The 23,430-nt window shown below is 43.9% G+C and overlaps 1 protein-coding gene across 1 annotated transcript in view; it reads right to left on the bottom strand.

Annotated features, from left to right (window-relative positions):
• The window catches only part of FXR2 (FMR1 autosomal homolog 2), a gene marked incomplete at its 5' end in the record, with an annotated part of 29,634 nt that overhangs the window by 4,866 nt on the left and 1,338 nt on the right, over positions 1 to 23,430 (bottom strand). The window contains 6 exon segments of the mRNA XM_006151786.2: positions 9,948 to 10,064; positions 11,377 to 11,470; positions 11,737 to 11,885; positions 11,997 to 12,068; positions 13,418 to 13,511; positions 13,871 to 13,923. Of these exon segments, the coding sequence (XP_006151848.2) occupies positions 9,948 to 10,064; positions 11,377 to 11,470; positions 11,737 to 11,885; positions 11,997 to 12,068; positions 13,418 to 13,511; positions 13,871 to 13,923 (579 nt within the window).

The raw sequence follows: 23,430 nt of genomic DNA, 5'->3' as shown, positions 1-23,430 counted from the left end.
GCCCCAAACCCCATGAGACTGGAAAAGAGATTGTGGTGTGGCCATTTCTCCTAGGGGATGATTTCTCACTTTCCGTTTCTCTGTCTCCCTCTGGTAAGCGTGTGTACCCTATGGCAAAAACCTAAAACAAAACAAAACAGGAAAGCAAGCCAGAACCACCCTGGAATCTGCTGACAGTTAAGACTTACGTGGAAAATTTGGAAGTTTTTTTTTTTGTTAATAGATTTTTGCCTTAGGGTGTGTGCACTTGCCAAGGGGAGAGAGAGAAACACATGAGAAGGAAAGTGAGAAATCACTCCCAAGGGGAATGGTCACACACAATCCCTTCTCCATTTTCCTCCCAGGATCTTGGGCATGTACACATACCAAACTGTGATTTTTCAAGCCATCAAGTCTGGAACTCGAACCACAATCAGCCATGTAGAAGCCCAGTGACATAACTGCTATGCCTTCTGCTGGTGCCAAATTTGGGCATCTCTAATTTGACTTACTCCCACTTTCCAAATACCAATGGCTTATGGGAAAGGAGCAGAGTTAATAAACAGCATTTGGGCTAGGAGCCACCAGCATTCTGCATTTGGATCTACCGTTATCTGACTATAAAATACTAAACACACATGCGGCACCTCTGGTCTGTCATCTAGTGAGTAATTACATCTGACCATCTGACCTACCTATTCTCACCTAACAAGAGGATTAGACAGGTTTGGTATGAGTGTAATCTTCAGAAGGTATTATGCAACTAGAAAGAACTCTTATCTTAAGCAAATAAATACTAACTCCTCCCCAAATAAAACTCAAAGTGAGTGCAAAGCATGGAGTTAAGAAAAGCGGAAAACGAGCCTATGGAACAACATAGCTCTTTTCTCAACAAGTCCTTAGAGGGAAAGTTCTGAAAGAGTGATTCCCACATTAAGAAGTACCAAATGGATAGGGAACCAGCAGTTACTGTAATGGCTATGTCGCTGGACTCCCACGCAGTCGACCGCGGTTCGTGTCCTGGACCCGGTGGCTTAAAACTCACGCCGGGCGCGTGTGCATGAGTGCCCAAGATCCTGAGAGGAGAATGGAGGGGAAGGGATTGCAGCATGGCCATCCCCCCCTGGGGGGTGATTTCTCGCTTTCTATCTCTCTGTCTCTGTCTGTCTGTCTGGCGACTCATTAGGAAAAACCTCCAAAAAAAAAAAAAAAAAAAAAGAAGTACCAAATGGGGGACCAGCAGTTAGCATAATGGCTGTGTTGCTGGACTCCCATCTAGTCAACCGCGGTTCACGTCCCGGACCCAGTGGCTTAAAACTCACGCCGGGTGCATGTGCATGAGTGCCCAAGATCCTGAGAGGAAAATGGAGGAGAAGGGACTGCAGCATGGCCATCCCCCTGGGGGGTGATTTCTCGCTTTCTGTCTGTCTGTCTCTCTCTGTCTGTCTGGCAAGCGCACGTGCCCTATAGGAAAAAAAAACCTCTCCAAAAAAAAAAAAGTACCAAATGGGAAAAACTATTTGAAGAGGGACATTCTCTAACTGCAGTATCCAGGACAGATGGGGTTGAATGACAGAAAAGATTTAAACTAGGCAACAAAAAGAAAGCTGACAAAAGGAACAGAGAACCAGCAGAAGGCATGGCAGTTAAGGTGCTGGGCTCCACATGGCTGACCATGGTTCAAGTCCTGGACCTAGCTAGCACCTTGTTTTCTCACTTCCCCCACCCCTCTCTGGTGAGCACAAGTGTCCTATAGCAAATTATATAACAACAATAAATAAAATTAAGTAATCTTTTAAAAAAAATTTAAGAGGAGCTAAGTTGGGTGTTCAAATAACTGGGTTAGGGAGAGAGGGGAGATCTACAAAGACTTACAAGAGTCTTCTAGAAAATTTTGCCAAGGGTTTTATTTCTTTTGCCAGAGGCTACATGTACTCACCAGAGAGAGACAGAGAAAGTACTCCTCAATGGAGGGTGGTCATGCTTCATTCCCTTCTCTTTCTCGATCCCACTGGGACTATAGGCATGAATGCATGTGCACTCAGCTTGTTTTCTTTTCTTTTTCTTTTTTTAGAGAGAAATTTTTTTTTTGGAGAGGTTTTTGCTATAGGGCATGTGCGCTCGCCAGACAGACAGAGAGAGACAGAGAGAAAGAAAGCAAGAAATCACCCCCCAGGGGGGATGGTCACGCCGCAATCCCTTCTCCTCCATTCTCCTCTCGAGATCTTGGGCACGCACGCACACGCGCCCGGCGTGAGTTTTAAGCCACCGGGTCCAGGACGCAAACTGCGGTCGACTACGTGGGAGTCCAGTGACATAGCCATTACGCTAACTGCTGGTTCCCGAGAGAAATTTTTAAAAAACATTTATTTATTTAATTTTATTTGTTCATTCATTTATTTTAATTTGACCAGAGAGAGACAGAGAAAGTGAGAAAGCAAGTCACCAGGTCCAGGACTCGAACCATGATCAACCATGTGGGAGTGTCCAGCACCTTAGCCACCATGCCACCTGCTGGTCCCGAGAGAGATTTTTGTTATAGGGCGAGTGAGCTCACTGGAGACAGAAAGCAAGGAATCACTTCCTGGGGAGATGGCCGTGCTGAAATCCCTTCTCCTTTCTCCTCTCAGGATTCTGTGCATGCACGTACACAGGAAAAATGAGTTTTAATCTGCTGGGTGTGAGACTCGAACCTCGGTCGACAAGGTAGGCAGGAGTCCAGCGACGTAAGCATTATGCCATCTGCTGGTCTTTTTTTTTTTTTTTTTTTAAAGGCTTTTGCCATAGCACGCATGTGGTCACCAAAGAGAGAGAGGTAAAATGAGAAATCATCCCCTGGGGGGAATGCCCACTTCACAATCCTTTCTCCTCCATTCTAAACCTCCTGGGATTTTTGGCATGCATGTACACATGCCTGGTATGATTTTCAAGCAGCCAGGTCTGGGATTCAAACAGCAGTTGGCCATGTAGGAGTCCAGTGCCTTAACCACTATGCCTCTTGCTGTTCAGCATGCTTCAGGCCAACAGAACTGGATATGAACTACAGTCATCCATGTGTGATACAACTTCTTTTAACTACCAGGCTACATGGCTGGCCTAAGTTTTATTTCGTAAACTGCCTGATGGTTACAAGAGCGTTTGTTGTACTATTTATTTATTTTGGCTTCTGCCATAGGGTGCAGGTACTCACTGGAGAGAGACAGAAAGGGAAAGTAAAGAAATCACCCACCAGTGGGATGGCCAGACTGCAATTACTTCTTTTCTATTTTCCTCTCAGAATTTTGGACATGTACACACACATACACGCCTGGTGTGATTTTCAAGGTGCTGGGTCTGGGGCTTGAACCATGGTTGGCAGTGTGGAAGTCCAGTGCCTTAACCACCACACCACCTACTGGTCCCTGCTGTATTGTTTTTTATCCTTTATACAGTCAATATTTTAAAATAATTATTAAAAAATGGAACAATAGCAAAAACCAAAAAAGCAAGATTTCTTAAAAACAAGGACATGTCCTTTATTTTTCTGGAGGTTTTCCCTTAGGGCACATGCATTCACCCAGGAAAGAGACAGAGATAGTGAGAGGGAAAGTGGGAAATCACCCTCCAGGGAGCGTATGGCTACACTGCACTCCCTTCTCTATTTTACTCCCAAGATCTTGGGCATGCATGCACATTTGCCCAGCAAGAGTTTCAAGCCACCAGGGACTCAAACTGATTGGCCATGTGGGAGTCCAGCCATGTAATGGCTACGCCATCTGCTGGCCCCTCTTTTTCTTTCTTTCTTTTTTTTTTTTTTTGTTATAGTGTATTATTCAACCCTATAGCTTGGCAGAGAAAGACAGAGAGGAAGACAGAGAAAAGAGAGGGAAAGTAAGAGAGCATCTTCCATGGGAAATGGCCACATCACAATCCCTTTTTCTCCATTCTCCCTTTAGGATTTTAGGCATGCATGCACACACATCTGGCATGTTTTTCAAGTTGCCCAAACTGCAGTCTGTCATATGGGATCCAGCCACCTTAACTACCACCCCACCTGGCTGGTCCATGTTTTATCTGCTGTCATGAGAGAAGCCTGCTCATTGAGAACTAGAGAGATATACTGATTTGTCAGGAAAGTTAGGACATGTTTTTCTATGCAGAAATGTGTCCTGATTTTTCCAATGACCCGACATCTGGAGATAATGATGACTTGTTACCTGCCAGTGCCTTGAACAGCATTTCTAAAAAAGTAAAAGATTACCATGATCTAGAAAAAAGCCTCAGAAAAAAGCCTGCCCAAATTTCACTTGATAAATGAAATTGGATGCTTGAAAATACGTACATATGCATGTCCACACACACACACACGCGCGCACACACACACACACAGAGACACTGGTTCCATGCCTACTGGGCTGGATCCCACATGGTTAACTGCAGTTTGAACTCCAGTCCCTGCAGCTTGAAAAATACACCAGGCACATGCATACTCAATATCCCAACAAGATGGAATGGAGACAAGACTGAGACTAGACTGCAGTGCTACCACGCCTCACCGGTGGCTGCTTTCTCCCCCTCCCTCTGGTGAGTGTGTGTGCCCTCTGGTAAAGTGAAAAAAAAAAAAAAGTGTGGTGGTTAAGGCTGCTGGATCCCACATGGCCAACTAAGTGGTTAGAGTCTTGAACCCAGTGGCTTCAAAGACATGCAAGGGGAACCAGCAGTTAGTGTAATGGCTATGTCGCTGAACTCCCATGTAGCTGACCACGGTTCGAGTCCTGGACCCAGTGCCTTAAACTCACACCGGGTGCGTGTGCATGTGTGCCCAAGATCCTGAGAGGAGAATGGAGGATTGTGGTGTGGCCATCCCCCCTGGGGGGTGATTTCTCGCTTTCTATCTCTCTGTTTCTCTCTGTCTTTCTGGTGAGTGCACGTGCCCTATAGCAAAAAAACTTCTCCAAAACAAAACAAAACACAAACAAACAAACAAAAAACACAAGGCACATGCGAATGAATGCCCAAAATCCTGAGAGGAAAATGGAGAAGGAGGGACTGCAAGTGTGGCCATACTGCCTGGGGGGGGGGTGCTTTTTCACTCTCTCTGTCTCTCTCCTTTTAAAGCATGTGACTGATAGCGAATTAAAAAAAAAAAAGAAATTTAAAGAATAGAATACCTAAGATATCAGAACTCAAAAAGACCTTGTAGAAATATTCTAGTCTAGGACCAGCCTATAGCCTAGTGGTTAAGGTAGCCAGATCTTACATGAATGACTATTGTTCGAATCCCAACTCCAGTGGCTTAAAAGACACACCAGGTGGGACCAATAGATGGCATAATGGTTACATCATTGGACTCCCACGTAGTTGACCACAGTTTGAGTCCCAGACCCAGTGGCTTAAAACTCATGCTGGGTGTACATGCATGTGTGCCCAAAATCCCAAAAGGAGAATGGAGAGAAGTGATTGAGGTCATCTCCCCTGGGGAGTGATTTCTTGCTTTCTATCTCTCTGGTGAGGGCATGTGCCCTGAAGCAAACATTTCTCTCTTAAAAACAAAACAGGGACCAGCAGATGGTGTGATGGTTACATCAATGGACTCTCACATAGTCAACAGCGGTTTGAGTCCTGGACCCAGTGGCTTAAAACTCATGCTGGGCACAGGTGCACGTGTGCCCAGTATCCTGAGAGGAGAAGGGACTGTGGTGTGGCCATCCTCCCTGGGGGGTAGGTGGGTGATTTCTTGCTTTTGTTTCTCTGTCTCTTTGAGGAGGACAGGCGTCCTATAGCAAAAAACAATGAAAAACAAAACAAAACAAAACACAGGTGTGTTTGGGCCCAGAATCCTAACAAAATAGAATGGAGAAGGGACTACAGTGTGATAATGCCCCACAGTGGTGGTGCTTTCTCCTTTTCTTTCTCTCTGGTAAACACACATACCCTCTGGTTTTTTATTAAAAAAAAAAAAAAAAGGTAGGGGCCAGTAGATGGTACGGTAGTTAAGGCGCTGGACCCACGCATGACCGACCATGGTCTGAGTCCTGGATCTGACGGCTTGCTTTCTCACTTTCTCTCTCTCTCTCTCTAGTGTCATATGTGCTCTACATGCCATACAGAAAATTTAAAAATAATAAATAAAATTAATTAAATAAATAATTCTTAAAAAAAAAAAAAAACACAACAGGATAGTAGTATTCTAGTCTAGGGCTGGTCCACTGTACAGTAATGTGTTGGTCAAAAGAGTTACTGTTGGGAACCAGCAATTAGCGTAATGGCTATGTCGCTGGACTCCCACGTAGTCGACCGCGGTTCGTGTCCCGGACCCGGTGGCTTAAAACTCACGCCGGGCGCGTGTGCATGCGTGCCCAAGATCCCAAGAGGAGAATGGAGGAGAAGGGATTGCAGCGTGACCATCCCCCCTGGGGGATGATTTCTCGCTTTCTGTCTCTATGTCTCTCTCTGTCTGTCTGGCGAGTGCACGCGCCCTACAGTGAAAATCTCTCAAAAAAAAAAAAGAGTTACTGTTCACAGTCCAAAACACCAACTACCCAAGATCCAACAGGCTGGAGAACTCCTGGGTGAAGGAAATTGTGCCATGAGGGGGCTCGTCTCACTCACTCTCACATTCTACATGTGAAAAAAAAAAAAATTAAAAATTAGAGAAAAGAAGTAAGGGGGCCAGGAGCTGGTATGGAAGTTAAGAGGGCTTGATCCCACATGACCTACCATGTGGTCTGAGTCCCAGACCCGGAGGCCTGAAAACACGCGGATGTAATGTATGTGCGTACCTAAACTCTGGAAAAGGAGACTGGAGGGGAAGGGACTGTGGTGTGACCATCTTCCTCAAGGGGTGCTTTCTCTCTCACTTATCCTCTCATTCTTTCTTCCCCTCTCTGTCTCTCTCCAGCAAGCACATAAGCTCTATAGCAAATTAAAAATAAATAAATAAAAAGATTAAGGACTATTCTAGTTGGGGCCAGCAGGTAGCATGGTGGTTAAAGGCACTGGACTCCCACATGGCTGACCACGATTCCAGTCTCAGACTTCACAGCTTGCTTTCTCACTTTCTCTTTCTCTCTTTCCAGACAAATTAAAATAATGACAACAAATAAAAATAAATAAGTTTTTTTTTTTTTGGAGAGATTTTCACTGTAGGGCGCGTGTGCTCACCAGACAGACAGAGAGAGACATAGAGACAGAAAGCGAGAAATCACCCCCCAGGGGGGATGGTCACGCCGCAATCCCTTCTCCTCCATTCTCCTCTCGGGATCTTGGGCACGCACGCACACGCGCCCGGTGTGAGTTTTAAGCCACCGGGTCCGGGACACGAACCGCGGTCGACTACGTGGGAGTCCAGCGACATAGCCATTACGCTAACTGCTGGTTCCCAATAAATAAGTTTTTTAAAAAAGAAATATTCTAGTCTACCTACCTCATTGTCACAGGTAAGATAAAGTTTTGAAGTTAAAGGATTTTTTTCCAAAGGATAATTATTTGACAAAGTAAAACTCAGAATTCTAAGTCTAATGGTATTCCTGGAGCACAAATGATTCTCAAATATATCCTGCAAAGTGACTTGGCTTCTACAGGTGATCTGGGGGTGTCAGGAGAGCTAAAAGCCATGCTCTCTGCTATGGGTTGAATGTTCCACAAAAATTGAGAGTTGGCTGCAACAGGATTATGAAGGTAAAAACTTTATGGTGTTGAAACATCAGGCCTGACACCAGGGTAGTATTAAGGTCATGATTATGGAGCCCCCATGATTGACTCTTGGTGGTTTTGTTTGTTTTTAAGAATTATTTAATTAATTCCATTCGTTATCAGTATCATTATTATTATTTAAATTGGGCCAGACAGAGAGAAAGAGAAAGTGAGAAAGCAAGCCACCGGAACTCGAACCAGTTGGCCATGTGGGAATCTAGTGCCTTTAACCACCACACCACCTGTCAGCCCCCTCTTGGTGGATTTTTACAGAGAAGAAATGAGACAGACAGACACACAGATGAACAGAGGTATGCATCCATAGTCTAAGGACCCCCATCAACAGAAAGATATTTACCAAGTATGGCCCCTGGGCCTTGGACCTCCAAACTATGAGTGGAATAAATCCTCTATTCTCTTAAATTACCCAGACTCAGGTATTTTGTTATTAGCAACAGAATGTAGAACACCTCTTTCCACTTCTAATTTTTTCTTTTTATGTTTACTTTATTTATGATAGATAGCATGAACGTGCATGGGGGAAAGGGAGAGAGACAAGGACCCTCAATAGGGTCTTTTCATACCCCAATCTCCTTCCCTCACCCCTCTGGCTTGGGATCTTGAGCACAAGCATACTTGGTGTGTTTCAGGTTGATCAGGCAGGAGATCTAATCTTATGGTCAGCCATGTGGCTTCCAGCCTTGCAGTTCAGTACAAGACTAACTGCACCACTGAGGCTAGGCCCTCCTCCTTTTTATTTATTTATTTTTTTAAGGGTTTTTTTTTTTTATTTGTTTTTGCTTAGGGCTCATGTGCTCCCCGGAGAAAGAAAGAGATGGTGAGGGGGAAAATAAGAAATCATTCCCCAGGAAGATGGCCACACCACAATTCCTTCTCCATTCTCCTCTGGGGATCTTGGGTATGCATGCACATGTGCCTGGCATGAGTTTCAAGTCACCTGGTCTAGGACTCAAACTGCCATCAGCCATGTGGGAGTCCAGTGACCCAACCGCTATGCCATCTACTGGCTCCAAGTCTTTCTACTTTTAAACAGAGCTACCCACTGATTGATGTTTTATGTATTGTGCTTCCAAGTAAAATTTCACTTGATCAAAAGGACTCATGGCTAAAAAAACATTTTCCATGCTTTTTTTTTTTTTTTTTTTTTAAGTTTTCTTTTGCCATAGGGCATGTGTGCTAGCCAGAGAGGGAAAGTGAGAAATCACCTCCAAGGGTGGATGGCCACATCGCAATCTTTTCTCCTCCATCCTCCTCTCGGGATTTTGGGCACGTACAGATGCATGCCCTGCATGATTTTCAGGTCACCAGGTCCAGGACTAGAACCAAAGTTGGCCAGCCATATTGGAATCTAGCTGCCTTAACTACCATGCCACCTGCTCACCCTAAAAAAGTTTTATAATAACTGCACTGGGGCCAGCAGGTGGCATGATGGTTGAGGCACTGAATTCTCACATGGCCTACTGATTGTAATTTATGTCCCAGACCTGGTGGCTTGCTTTCTGACTTTCCTTGTCTCTCTCTGGTGAGCACATATGCCCTATAACAAATTACAAAATATAGTAATAATAATAATAATATTAAATAAAATTAGATAAATAATGGGACCAGCAGTTAGCGTAATGGCTATGTCACTGGACTCCCATGTAGTCGACCGCGGGTCGCGTCCCGGACCCGGTGGCTTAAAACTCATGCCGGGCACATGTGCGTCAGTGCCCAAGATCCCGAGAGGAGAATGAAGAAGGGACTGCGGCATGGCCATCCCCCCCTGGGGGGTGATTTCTTGCTTTCTGTCTCTCTGTCTGTCTCTGTCTGGCAAGCGCACGTGCCCTATAGCAAAAAAAAAAAAAAAGAGAGAAAAAAAATTGGATAAATAATTCTTTTTAAAGATTTCTTTCTTTATTTATTTTTTCAAATGAGTTTTGCCAGAGAAAGACAGAGAGAAAGAGAGGAAGAGTGAGAAAGCAAGCCCCCAGGTCTGAGACTCGAACTGGGGCTGGAACCACAGTCGGCCACGTGGGCATTCTAGCACTTTAACCACCATGCCACCTGCTGGTCCCTAAACAAATACTACTTACCAAAATAAAATAAAATAAAATAACTCCACTATTACATGATGGAGTTCTACCACTTAGAGCAGTCTATGGTAAAATATCCAACACTGGTTTAATGGCCCAGAAAAACATTAGTTTTTTTCTTCTATAAACAAAGGAGAATGGGTGGAGGAAAGTAGGAAGAGAGAAAGACAACACTGCTCAGCAGGAAGGAGAGCTTACCTCTAGGTGCTTGGTAGCTTCTTCATTGCGGGACATGAGCAGCAACTTAGTGCGTAGGCTTCGGAAATGCATATCGCCCAACAGAGATGCCCGCTTCACTGGGGCTTCTGTGGTTGACTGGAGAAAACACCAATGGGAAAATCACTAAAATTGACTTTAGGGGCCAACAAGTAGTGCAGAGCAGCTGGATCCCACATGACCTACAGAGTGGTTTGAGTCCTGGATCTAGCAGGTTAAGAAACATGCTGGGCATGTGTATGTACCCCAAATCCTGAAAGGATGGATAAAGGACTGTGGCATGGCCATCCATTCTGGGGAGTGATTTCTCACCCCTCCTCACCATCTCTCTCCAGCAAGTGCATATGCCCTATCCCAAAAACGTAAAAATAAAATAAAAATGGACTTTTAGCTTTCTGGCAGTGATGACCTTCCCACGAGACCATGCTTCTTGCAAAGGACCTCCTTCATCCTTCTCCAGAAGAGAAGAGGAAACACAAGAAGCGCCTGGTGCAGAGCCCAGACTCCTTCTTCATGGATGTGAAGTGCCCAGGATGCTATAAAATCACCACAGTCTTTACCCAGGCACAGACGGTAGTTTTGTGCTTTGGCTGCTCCTCTGTCCTCTGTCAGCCTACAGGAGGAAAAGTGAGGCTTACAGAAGGACGTTCCTTCGGGAGGAGGCAGCACTAAAAGCACCCTGACTCCAGATGAGTGGGAAACCATCCCAATAAACACATTTTGGATTTAAAAAAAAAAAAAAAGAGCCTGAATTTCGGGGCCAACAGGTGGCATAGTGGTTAAGAGCTGACCGCAGTTCAAGCCCTGGACCTGGTGGCTTGAAAATCATGCCAGGAGCATGTGCATTCTCCATCCCAAGAGGAGAATGGAGGAAAATAGACTGCAGTGTGGCCATTCCCACCAGGAGGTGATTTCTCACTTTTCCTCTCACTATCTCCCCCAACTCACCTCAAACTTACAAGCACATGCACCCTATAGCAAAAACCCTACAAAAAAAAAAAAAAAAAAAAGCCTGAACCTCTGGAAAGGATTGGAGTTCAGAAATGAAGCCAGAGAAGAGGAAAATCATCATCAGTCTCATAGGGTAAGGCTAAGAGAAGGGGTTTTAGACACCAAGAAAGAAACAAGCATAATGCAGGAGTTATATGCTTTGTTTTAGAAAGTCCAAATACCTAAAGGGGAGTCCCTAACTCAGAATTTAAAATGATTACCAGATAAAAAGAAATTCAGGTCATCCATGAGGAAAACTAAGAAAAGGTGGGGCTACTTGGACCCACAGTGGTCATGAACAATAAAGCCCTCTCTGACAAATAAACATAAGCACATTTTAGATCCTCTCTTCTAAAAAGGGGATAAAAGAAGTAATGCAAAGATTGCTGGAAGGGTTTACATGAAATTCAGACAAACTCACCAGAATGAAGAGCTCACTATTTGTAATGTTGAGGAAGATGCAGTTGGCTCCCAGTGCTTTCTTGAACTCTTTGTGGACATTTTCATTGGAGCAGCTGCAGAGAAAGACAAAAGTGCTCAGAGAGCAGAGTGCAGTGAAAGGTTCAGAGGACAAAGAGTGGGCTGAGAAAATAAGAAAAGAGGAGGACCACAGTTAAAGACCAGGAATGGGCCCAGGAGGAGCTGAGGGTACACTTATCAAGAACTCAAAAGGGCTAGAGAACAATAGAGAAGACTGGAAAGTGGGAGTGGGCCCTGGAGAAATGGGGAAAGAGATTAGGGCTGTAGAGAGAGCTCCCACTCCTGACATCCCTACACTCACGCCTCTCTCAGATCCTCAGGCACAGCCATGGTGACCTTGAAAAAGCTGCCTTTGGTTGCAAGGGGATTGGGATTAACCGGCCGAAGTCGCTCCAGGGTGACGATCTCATTGTAGGTGGCATCACAGGCAGCATATTCAATGACATAGAACTGGTAGAGGGAAAAACAGAGAAGGTGTGGATGACCTGAGCATCTATGTCCTACCTTTCTATGGATAAAATATTTGTTTCAATAGTTCATAAGGCCTTCATAGTCACTCACATCTCCCTTCATCATCCGCACTCGAGCCAGCCACCAGCCACAAGGTTCCTGTTCATTGGCTCGAGAATAAACCTAAAGAGAAGTTGAAAACAAAAGACATTAAGGATCAACCAAAAAACATCAAGAATAGAATAAGTATTAAGACAAGCAGATGTATCCTAACCAAGGATTAAGGAAACCAGAGAAAGGAGCTACTAATTACAAATTAGAGAGCATTAAGGGGCCAACCCCATGGCCTAGTGGTTAAGTGAACTGGCAGGCTGCCCAGACCTAACAGTCTGAAAAACATGCCAGGCTCCTGTGCACATGTGCCACAAATCCTGACAGGATGAAGAAATGGAAAGGGGATTGTGATGTAATCACACTCCATGAGGGGTGTTTTTCCCCACTCCCTCTGTGTCTCTCTCTGGTAAGCGTACATACTCTCTAGAAGATTTAAAAAAAACTTTTTTTTTTAGATGTTATTATAACCGGAAGTAAAGTTATCTCCCAAAACTGGGGTGCTCCCTGGGAATTTGGTTAATCAAAACAGTGATGGGAGGGACCAGCAGTTAGTGTAATGGCTATGTTGCTGGACTCCCACGTAGTTGACCACAGTTTGAGTCCTGGACCCGGTGGCTTAAACTCATGCCGGGCGCGTGTGTGTGCATGCCTAAGATCCAGAGAGGAGAATGGAGGAGAAGGGATTGCGGTGTGGCCATCCCCTCTGGGGGGTGATTTCTCGCTTTCTATCTCTCTGTCTCTCTTTATCTGTCTGGCGAGCGCACGCACCCTATAGCAAAAATTTCTCCAAAAAAAAAAAAAAAAAAATCAATGATGGGGGGACCAGCAGATGGCATAATGGATATGTCACTGGACTCCCATGTAGTCAACTGTGGTTCGAGTCCTGGACTCGGTGACTTAAACTCATGCCAGGCACGTGTGTGTGTGTGTGTGCCCAAGATCCCAAGAGGGGAATGGAGGAGAAAGGACTGCAGCGTGGCAATCCCCCTGGGGGAGGTGATTTCTCACTTTCTGTTTCTGTCTGTCTTTCTGGCAAGCACACGTGCTCTAGAGCAAAAAACCTTTCAAAAAAAAAAAAGAAAGAAAAACAATGATGGGGCTGACAGGTGGCGTGGTAGTTTGGGGCACTGGACTCCCACATGGCCAACCGTGGTTCAAGTCTCAGACCTGGCAGCTTGCTTCTTGCTTTCTCCCTCTCTCGCTGTCCCTCTCTGGTCAAACTGAAATAATAAAAAAATTTTTTTTAAAAATTAAAAAACAGTGATGAAAAATGAACTGCTGGGTTATACTTTTCTACGCACTACATGGCTGGATATAGTAGCTTAGCTGGGAGAGGAAAGGGCATGACATCAAACAGGGAAGAGTCTAGGATCCTGGGAAAAGTGATCTTTCGAAAGGGTGGACTCCAAGGCCCTTACCTCCACCTCATCTCCTTCTGTGATCTCCTTATTATAGTCAGCTGGAGGTGGTAGCCGAACATCCCCAAAAGGAATCTGTCTCTCACTCTGCCAGCTGCAAGAGATAGTAATTTGAAAGCTATTAGACTGATGTGGCTGCCCATTTCTTTAGGAAGGGGTTACTGCCTCAGTTGGAGGATTTATATCTTCCCTAGTAATTGGAGGTTATATCCCAGGCCCTGTTCCACACTGGTGTCTTCTCTCTCTTACTAAAATCTAAACAGTGGGTTAAATGTTCCCAACCTCACCAAATTCTCAGCCCTTCCATGGGATTCATATACGCTGCCCACCCAACCTTCAGCTTTCCCCCACCTCACAGACCTCATTACATGCCTCAGAGGACTCAACCACTCCCTCTTCTTTACTCTCCTCCTAGGACCTAGTATGTTGGATTCTCTATTCCCAAGGTCTTACTTGTTTTCAAAGAAGATGGTGACAGAATCTTCATGGACATCTTTCACAAAGCCCTAGAACAGATTTTAGAAAAAAGTTGTAAAAATGTAAAATGACATTTGACCAACATCTTAGCTATCAAGCAAACAGAGACAATGAAAACCCTTAAACTAGTTTTAGATGAGGACACAAGCAATTTGAAGACAGGACCAGAAAGCTGTATTAGGAAAAAGAAGACTATGAACAATGAAGTACAGAGAAAAGAAATTATATTGACATACACTAACATGCATGTGGCAAAACCCAGAAATAAGATGGAACAACTAAGCAGAGGGGGAAGGTCCTCCTGCATCAGAACAGCCTGGAAACTGGTGGTCTCCTCCAACTCCCACAGGGGCCTCCGTAACTGTGTGCCTACTGTTGTGCTGAGCAGCCTGCCAGAGTTCAATTAAAATACCAACATTCAGCAGGGCTAAGAATATCCCATGAGACAGTGTGAGGCTGTCCTGGAACACCTAGAGGACATCAGGATCTGCCAAGAGAGAGAAGGGTCTGGTTCCTCAGTACAGCAAGAGACGTGAGTAAACTTGGTGCCCTGACGACTGGGTCCAAAGAGAGCCATCAAACATTAGAGAAGTTAAAACTGATTAACATAATTTACAAAGGAAAAATCAGGACTTGACCAATGTCAGACTATAGAATGCTAGAAAAATGATACTGCTGAGAATCTGAGAAAGAGAATTCATATATATACAATAGAAGACCCCAGTCCTGAGATCATGACAAGAGGAACAGAGATGACTGAACAGCTGGTGTATCTTCCTTTACCTATGCCCTCACTAAGGAAGCCAAAGACATGCAGTTTAACCCGTTGCTCCCAATTTCCCTACTTCATTCCTTATTTTATTTTTCATACACTCAAAATTTAAGATTTCTAATGTTAATAAAGTAAAATTTATGATTTTGCTCTTTTATGGACTGTGCCTTTAGTTTTTTTTTTTTTTCCTAATCCAAGGCAGCAAAGGTTTTTTTCCTATGTCTTCTATATAAATACTTTATATAGGTTTGTGTTTTACATTTAAGTCAATAATCCATTTGTTTAAAGTTTATTTATTGAGAGAAAAGTACTCTTTACAGGGTCTTACTATGCCTCATGATCCTCCAGTCTTCCAGTTAGGACTAGGGATATGCTCAATGGTTCAAGTCAACACAGGATCTGAACCTGGGGCCTTTCCACATGGTTCTAAAATTGTGCAGTGGCACCCTATAGCTGGGCCTATAATCCATTCTGAATTAGATTTTGTATATCATATTAGTCATTGATCAAAATTCATTTTTTCCTACAGATATTCAGCTGTTTATTTGGTAAAAAGATTGCCCTTTCTCTTCTAAACTGCCTTTCATTTCTGTCAAAAATCAAGAAGTACAGGGACAGTAGGTGGCGTGGTGGTTAAGGGCGCTGGACTCCCACATGGCAGACTGGTTCATGTCATGGACCTGGTAACTTGCTTTCTCACTTTCTCTCTCTTTCTCCCTTTTCCTCACCTCTCTATCAAATTAAGTAAATAAATATGGCTTTTATATATATGTGTGTGTGCATATATATATGTGTGTGTGTATATATGTGTATGTGTATATATATAAAAAGATATATAAAATCAAGAAGTACAAATTAATGACAGAAAGCATATCAGCAGTTAGCGGAGGACTTTTTTTTTTTTTTGGTAATGATAAGACCTATCAGGCTAGCAGGTAGCATAGTGATTAAGGAGGCTGGATCCCACATGGCCAATTGAGCAGAGTCTTGAACCCGGTGCCTTAAAAACCACATGTGTCCAAAATCTCAAAATGAGAGGGGATTACAGTGTGGCCATCCCCCCAAGGGGGTGACTTCTTACTTTCTCTCTCTCTCTCTGGTGAACACACACCCTATAGCAAACTTAAAAAGAAAAAGAAAAATTTGTTAGGGACCAGATAGTGGTGTAACTGTGGTGCATTAGTGCTGCCATGCACTCAAGGTTGACCCACAGGAAGTTCTGGGTTTGCGTTGAGACCTCCCTGAACATGGTGGGTACACATGTGCCCATAATCCACGGCTGGCTGAAGCTGGGGGTAGACTGTGGGGTGGGAACCCTACTGAGGTTGCCTGTTTTTCTAGTTCATGAAATAAAGAAACCACCAGATCCCGTAGCTTACTGGTTAAAGGAGCCTAGAACCCACAAGGCTGACTACAGTTCACATATTAGCCCAAAGGCTTGAAAAATGTGCAGTGTGTGTACGTCCCCCAAATCCCAACATGGTGGAAAAATGGAGAAGGGAATGAAGTGACCACGCCTAATTGAGTGCACTTTCTCCCTCTCTCTCCCTGGCAAGCATGTGTGCCCTCTGGCAATTAAAAAAAAAAAAAAAAGAGAGAGGCCAGCAGGTGGCATGGTGGTAAAGGCACTGAACTCCCACATGGCTGACCACAGTTTGAGCCCCAGACCTGGCAGCTTCAAAATCACACCAGGTATGTGTGCATGCACATCCAAAATCTTGGGAGAATGAAAGAAAAGGGACTGTGGCATGGCCACCCTCCTTTGGAGGATGATTTCTCACTTTCCCTCTCTCTGTCTCTGGCAAGTATACACACTCTATGGCAAAATCTAAAAAAAAAAAAAAAAAGAGAGAGAGAGAAGAAAAGAAAAGAAATTTAAAAAAATCTTGAGACCAGGCATAATGGCTACGTCACTGGACTCCCAAGTAGTTGACCATGGTTCGAGTCCCGGACTTGGTGGCTTAAACTCATGCCAGGTACATGTGCATGCATACCCAAGATCCCGAGAGAATGGAGAAGGGATTGCAGTGTGGTCATCCCCCCTGGAAATGATTTCTCACTTTCTGTCTCTCAGTCTTTCCAGTGAGCACACACGCCCTATATAGCAAAACCTCTCAAAAAAAAATTTTTTTTTAGGGACCGGAGGATTAAGTAATGGTTACATCACTGGACTCCAATGGAGTTGACTGTGGTTTGAGTCCTGAACCCGGTGGCTTAAAATGCTGGGCGCATGTGCATATGTGCCCAAAATCCTGAGAGGAGGATGGAGAAGGGACTGAGGCATGGCGATTCCCCCAGGGCATGATTTCTCACTTTCTGTCTGACAAGTGCATATGTTCTATAGCAAAAATCTTTCTAAAAATAAATTACCTTAAGCTTAGCCTCACAGTTAGTTAATTACACACATGTCAAAATTTAACTGTACTTCAGGGACCAGCAGTTAGTCTAATGGCTATGTCGCTAGACTCCCATGTAGTTGACCGCGGTTCGAGTCCTGGACCCGGTGGCTTAAACTCATGCTCGGTGCCTGTGTGCGCATGCCCAAGATGAGAATGGAGGAGAAGGGAGTGCGGCATGGCCATCCCTCCTGGGGAGTGATTTCTCGTTTTCTGTCTCTCTGTCTGTCTGGTGAGCACTCAGGCCCTATAGCAAAAACCTCTCAAAAAAAAAAAAAACGAAACAAACAAACAAAAAAAAACCTTAACAGCACTTGGGACCAACAGTTGGTGTAATGGCGATGTTGCTGAACTCCCATGTAGTCAACCACAGTTTGAGTCCCGGATCCAGTGGCTTAAATTCATGCTCGGTGCCTGTGTGCGCATGCCCAAGATGAGAATGGAGGAGAAGGGAGTGCGGCATGGCCATCCCTCCTGGGGAGTGATTTCTCGTTTTCTGTCTCTCTGTCTCTGTCTTTCTGATGAGCAAACAGCAAAAACCTCCAAAAAAAATCACCAAAAACAAATTTAACTGCACACTTTAAATAAGTATATGCTAACAAACATCAATTTTACCTCTATAACCTATAACCTATTTTTTAAAATTAGGACTTTCTGGGGCTAGCAGATGGTGTAGTAGTTACATTGCTGGACTCCCACGTGACCGACCACAGTTTAAGACACCTTAAAGGACCCAGCGGCCTGTGCTCCCACCGGGCACGTGTGTGTGTATGTGTGCCCAAGATCCCAGGAGGAGAATGGAGAAGGGAATGCAGTATGACCTTCCCCCTAGGAGATGATTTCTCCCTTTCCCACTATCTCTCCCTCTCCAGCAAGCATACATATCCTAAGGCAAAACCTCTTTTAAAAAATTAGGACTTCCTTGGGACCAGCAGTTAAGAGTAATGGCTATGTCGCTGAACTCCCATGTAGTTGACCACAGTTTGAGTCCTGGACCTGGTGGTTTAAACTCATGCTATGCATGTGTGCGTGCGTGCCCAAGATCCTGAGAGGAGAATAGAGAAGGGACTGCAGCGTGGCCATCCCCACTGGGGGGTGATTTCTCACTTTCTGTCTCTCTGTTTCTCTCTGTCTTTCTGGCGAGCATACGTGCCCTATAGCAAAAAAAAAAAAATACTCTAAAAATAAATAAATAAATAATTAAATAGGACTTCTAAAGGCTAATACTTGTACAAGAACTATTCCGAACTCCGCAAATAGAGACAAAGGTTGAGCTCAAGAGAAAAAAACACTAGAGAATGCACAACACCCACCCATAGAACTGATCATAACTTACTATATTGCTATTCTTAACAGTGAGCAATCTAAACCTGAATTTCATTTTTTTCTTTATTGATAACAGAGCATGTACATATATGAGAAAGACACAGATAAGTATCCTCCAGCGTCTGGTCACACTATGATCCCCTTTCTCCAGTCCTCCAGCCTGTTGGATCTTAGGTGCTTGCGCTTATGTCTGGAGTGATTCAGGACGACTAGACTAGAAATTCAAACTGAAATCACCATATGGAATCTGGCTTGTCTTCTTTATTTTTTGAAGAGGTTTTTGCTATAGGGTGCATGCGCTCGCCAGAATGACAGAGACAGACAGAAAGTGAGAGATCCCCCCCCAGGCGGATGGCCACGCCGCAATCCCTTCTCTTCCATCCTCCTCTCAGGATCTTGGGCACACACACACACGTGCCTGGCATGAGTTTAAGCCACCAGGTCCAGGACTCGAACTGCAGTCAACTACATGGGAGTCCAGTGACATAGCCATTACAACATCTGCTGGTCCCAGAAATCTGGCTTCTCTTAAGCAGAATGTTACCACTGTGCCATGGAGCTGACCCTGAATTACACTCTTGATACAAGCTGCCTTTCTCTTCTTCAGGGATAGGATCTTGTCAGGAGCCTCGATTCTTTTTTAGAGCCTTACTACTGCACAAGGCATGAATATTCCTGGTACTTCCTGGCCTCTTTCATACCCATGCCTTATCTTTTTGACATTCTCTTCTCCAGAAATAGTTTTTCCACTCTTCATTCAGATTCAACTCCTATTCTGCACTCAAGTCTTCTGAGGCATTTACACTCCTATTTGCCTGGGTCCTTCTTCCCTTTTGGATTCTTTCCTTACCTCCTTTTTAAGTGCCTCCCTCTCTCAGTCCACTACCATTAATATGTTGTCCTTTCCTTTTTGTTTTACCCTTTATAAGAGCCTATCTAGATTTACAGAAACATGTCAACTAGCTAACTATCCAATTCCTTTTACACAAAATATCTATCTCTAAGCCGTAGAAGTAGTCTATCAAGACAGTTACCTATTCTCAACACATTTTAGATGCCCAGCCTGGTGGTACAGTCATTAGTCAACTGAACTAACAAGTCGCATGGCCAACTAAAAGTTTGGATCCCTAGGTCTGAATTAGACTGAAAACATGCTGTGCACCTGTGTATATATCCAAACAAGAAGGCCAAGAAAAGGGGATCATGGTATGGTAATACCCTGTCATGGGTGCTTCCCCCTCTTTCCCATACACATGGAAGCACTCTCTATCATGAATAAAACAAACTTAAAAATGAGAAGGCAGACCAGCAGATGACATAATGGTTATGTCACTGGACTCCCATGTAGTTGATTGTGGTTCAAATTCTACATCCGGCATCTTAAAACTAACACTGGCCATGTGTGAGTGTGTGCCCAAAACCCCAAGAGAAAAATAAAAATGAAGGAGAAGGGACTGTGGCCTGGCTATCCCCCTGGGGGGTGATTTCTTGCTTTCTCTCTGTCTCTCTGGTGAACACACGCACCCTATAGCAAAAATCTCTCTTAAAAAAACAAAAAAAAGAAAAGAAGGGCGTGGTGGCGCCAAAAAAAAAAGGGGGGGGGGGGGGGCCCGCCCAAGGGAAAAAAAAAAAAAAAAAAAAAAAAAAAAAGAAGAAGAAGAAGAAGAAAATGGGAGAAATGCCTCTTCCATGAAGAGTCCCCACTCTTAGAGTCATTTGCAAAAGCCTATGCCTGTGGCTCTAATCCAATTCTCCACCATGTCAGGTTTGGCCTTCAGAGTGTCAATATTCCAGGGTTTTTCCAGCTACCATGATTTCCGAGGAAGAAATGTGAAGCTCAGATTAGTCATATGTCATATCACTCAGTTCAAGCAAATGTCATTCACCTCTATACTGCCAGAGTCAATCTTTTTCATTCAAATATTCTCTAAAAATAAGCCCTCTCCCCAACTTATACTCAAGTCCCTTCTTAGCTCTTTAATTCCACCCACTCACTCCAGATACTAGCATTTTTTTTTTTTTTTTTTTTTTAGATTTTTACACTCACCGGGCACAGAGAAACAGAGAGGGAAGGACAGCCAGACCACACAAACCCCTCTCTCCACTCTCCTCCTGGGATTCTGGCCATGTACACACACACACACACACACACACACACACCCAGTGTGATTTTCAAGTCACAAGGTCCAGGGTTCGAACCTCGGTCAGCCATGTGGGAGTCGAGTGCCTTATCTACTACAACACCTGCTGGCTCCAATACTAGGTATTTTAATCCAAAGACACCAGTGATGGAATGTGAGCTCCAAGTTCTGCTCAGTCTTCATTTGCTGGGAAAATAAACAGGTGAGGGCAAGAATAGGTGAGTAGAATCTGTTAGAAAACCACCTAAATCCAGAGGATGACTTGATTCAATAACTGTGGCATATTCTGGCTTTGGCGTCTGGGGCCTGGCACCAGGCAGATGGAAGAGAAATACTTAGGTTTCCAGATTCTTCTCAAATTAGGAGACAGGAAGTTAGTCCCCACCTTCATCCTATCTTCTAGTACTGGGCTCTCAAAAGAAAAGAAGTTCTAGGAGAAAAGCAAGTAAAGTCTGGGTAAAAACCAGCTGGAAACTGAAGATGCCATAGTCATCAAGAAAGAAATAGGAACCAGAATATTCAGGTAAGTTTGGAAAGCAGGATGATTGTGCTGTGCCAAGCAATCAGATATTTCATCCTGTAGACTATGACTTAAAGAATAAACACACACAGAGCTGACAGAAAAGGATGTGTTGCTGGGACAGCTATGAGATAACATAGATCCCAGATCTGACACTGCAGTTCTATCCTGGAAGAAAGTCAATGATAAGACCAGAAGAAAAGAACCTTCCCAAATTTACAGTTCTAGAAGGAGTGTAAACGCTCCTTGACCCACAGAAGTTTGCTGAGTCATAGATATAGATCAGTAGCAAGGTCAGAATGGATAAGAATCTATTGCATTGAGAATGGAAGAAAAGATGTGAAAGAAAGGTTCCTCAGTCTGAACTTGGGAATTTGTTGAGAGAGGAAAAGTGAAAAAAACACCATCTGGAGGGATGGCCACACCACAATCCTTTTTCCTCTAGTGATTCTGGGTGGATATGCACCCACTGTGTTCTCAAGCTGCTGGGTCCAGGACTTGAACTGTACAGTCAGCCATGTGGGATCCAGCTGCCCTAACCTCCACATTGGGCTCTTGTTTTTAACTTAGGCATGGGGCATAAAAATGGTACAGTGGCCAGAATACAAAATCCACATTACCTAGCTTTCACCTCTACTTCAAATTCTACTCTTTGAACCAAAGTATCTTGTCCCCTATTCACTCAACTCCATCACTGTCACAGTCTACTAGAGAAAATGGAAATATGCAGAGACAGACCTTCTGTTGGACACTTATTTGTGCGACAGGAAATATGTCCCTTCCCGGCCACCTCATAAGAGTTAATGTGAACTGGATACCAATTGTTTCCTAGTTGTGCATGGCTCCCATGCTTCCTGGAACAAAAGTGAACGTTATACACTGATCTTAGACTCAGTTTAAGAATTACTATTCTTGCAACCCAGAATTTGGGGACAGGACGAGATACTGAGGATAACAGGGGTAACATCTAAAAATGATATTTCAACAAAAGTATTTCACATTTAGGGAAAATGATATAAGAGACAAATGTGCTCTATTAGAACTAGAAAGGAGTTAGAGATCTGTGCCAAAGAAAACACAAATGCTATGGAGGCAGACTAGAAAAAGTCCCAAGAGTTCGAAAAGTATGCTGAAAATGACAAAGAGATCAGCTGGGAGCTTCCTTCAGCAGACACAGAATAAGGTGGTTCCTGGAGATTACACAGGAACACAAAAATATTAGGACATTAGAATAGTAGAAACTGGAGCCAGCAGGTGGCGTACTGGATACATCACTAGGTTCTCACATGGCCAACCATGATTCGAGTCCCGGACCCGGTGGTTTGAAATTCACGCTGGGAGCATGTGGAGTGGGGAGGGGGATTTCTCACTTTCCCTCTGGTTGTTTTTCTCAGCGAACACATGTGCCCCTGGGCAAAACCCTCTACCAAAAAAAAAAATATTAGAAAGATTAGGATAAGTTAAGACAGAGACGTGGGGACCCACAAGCAATGGCTATAAAGAAATATGAGAAGACAAAAATGGATAGGCAATTAAAGTTTAAAAAAAATGACTACAATGAACTTATCAATTGAAGTGGGGGCTGACACCACCCACTCCAAGGGCAAATACAAGACCCTTTCTAGTTACAGTAACATAGGACCTCACAAAGTCAGAGAAAGTCATTTCCAAGGGCATGAGAAGGTATGGGGTACACGGGGAGAACTATGAGAAAATCTCTTCCAGTTCCTCTGGGTGAAATGAATGAGATAGAAAATCAAGAAAGTCTCCTTCTGATACTTCCAGGCATAAGATCCAACAGAGGATCAGAATAGCAATGGTTACACAAAGAAAAATACCTGGGAGGCAGGAAGGGTCTCTCTCTGGCTTAATCTATAGTAAACGGAGAAAAATGTCCAAGAAAATGGATTCAAAGCAGAAAAAAAAGAGTAAAAGGAGTTCTACAGAACCAAATCCTGGATAAGGAAGGAGCTGAAATAAGCAAGAGTCTTTAAAGTGTTCTAGAAGTGAAAATCCTTAAGAAAAAGCCAAACAGAAGAGATCTTCATAAGATTTCCTCTTAGAGATCATGACCATGAAAGTACACTCAAGATGTAAAAACTACATGCATGATCTAAATGTACCTGAGATCCAAGTGAGATAAATACAAGTCCATTCCTGGGTAAAACGCAGACTAGCTGGTCTTGGGATATGGTGGAGTGAGAGACTTGGGGAAAGATGCCACCTTATGGCTGGCTGGGAGGCAACCTGACTGCTACAACCCAGAGTTCCTCAGGTCACAGATGCCAAATGTCATAAATGGATTTTAACCGTTTCTCCTTGGGTTGGGAACAGCAGCCTAAGATGAAAGTAGGGTGAGTGTTCCAGAGCCCGTAGGGAAA

Source organism: Tupaia chinensis, unplaced genomic scaffold (genome assembly GCF_000334495.1).
Source record: "Tupaia chinensis unplaced genomic scaffold, TupChi_1.0 Scaffold000330_1, whole genome shotgun sequence".
NCBI classification, from domain to species: Eukaryota; Metazoa; Chordata; class Mammalia; order Scandentia; family Tupaiidae; genus Tupaia; species Tupaia belangeri.
The sequence above is the reverse complement of the archived record's forward strand: the minus strand, read 5'-3'. Positions and strand labels throughout refer to the sequence as shown.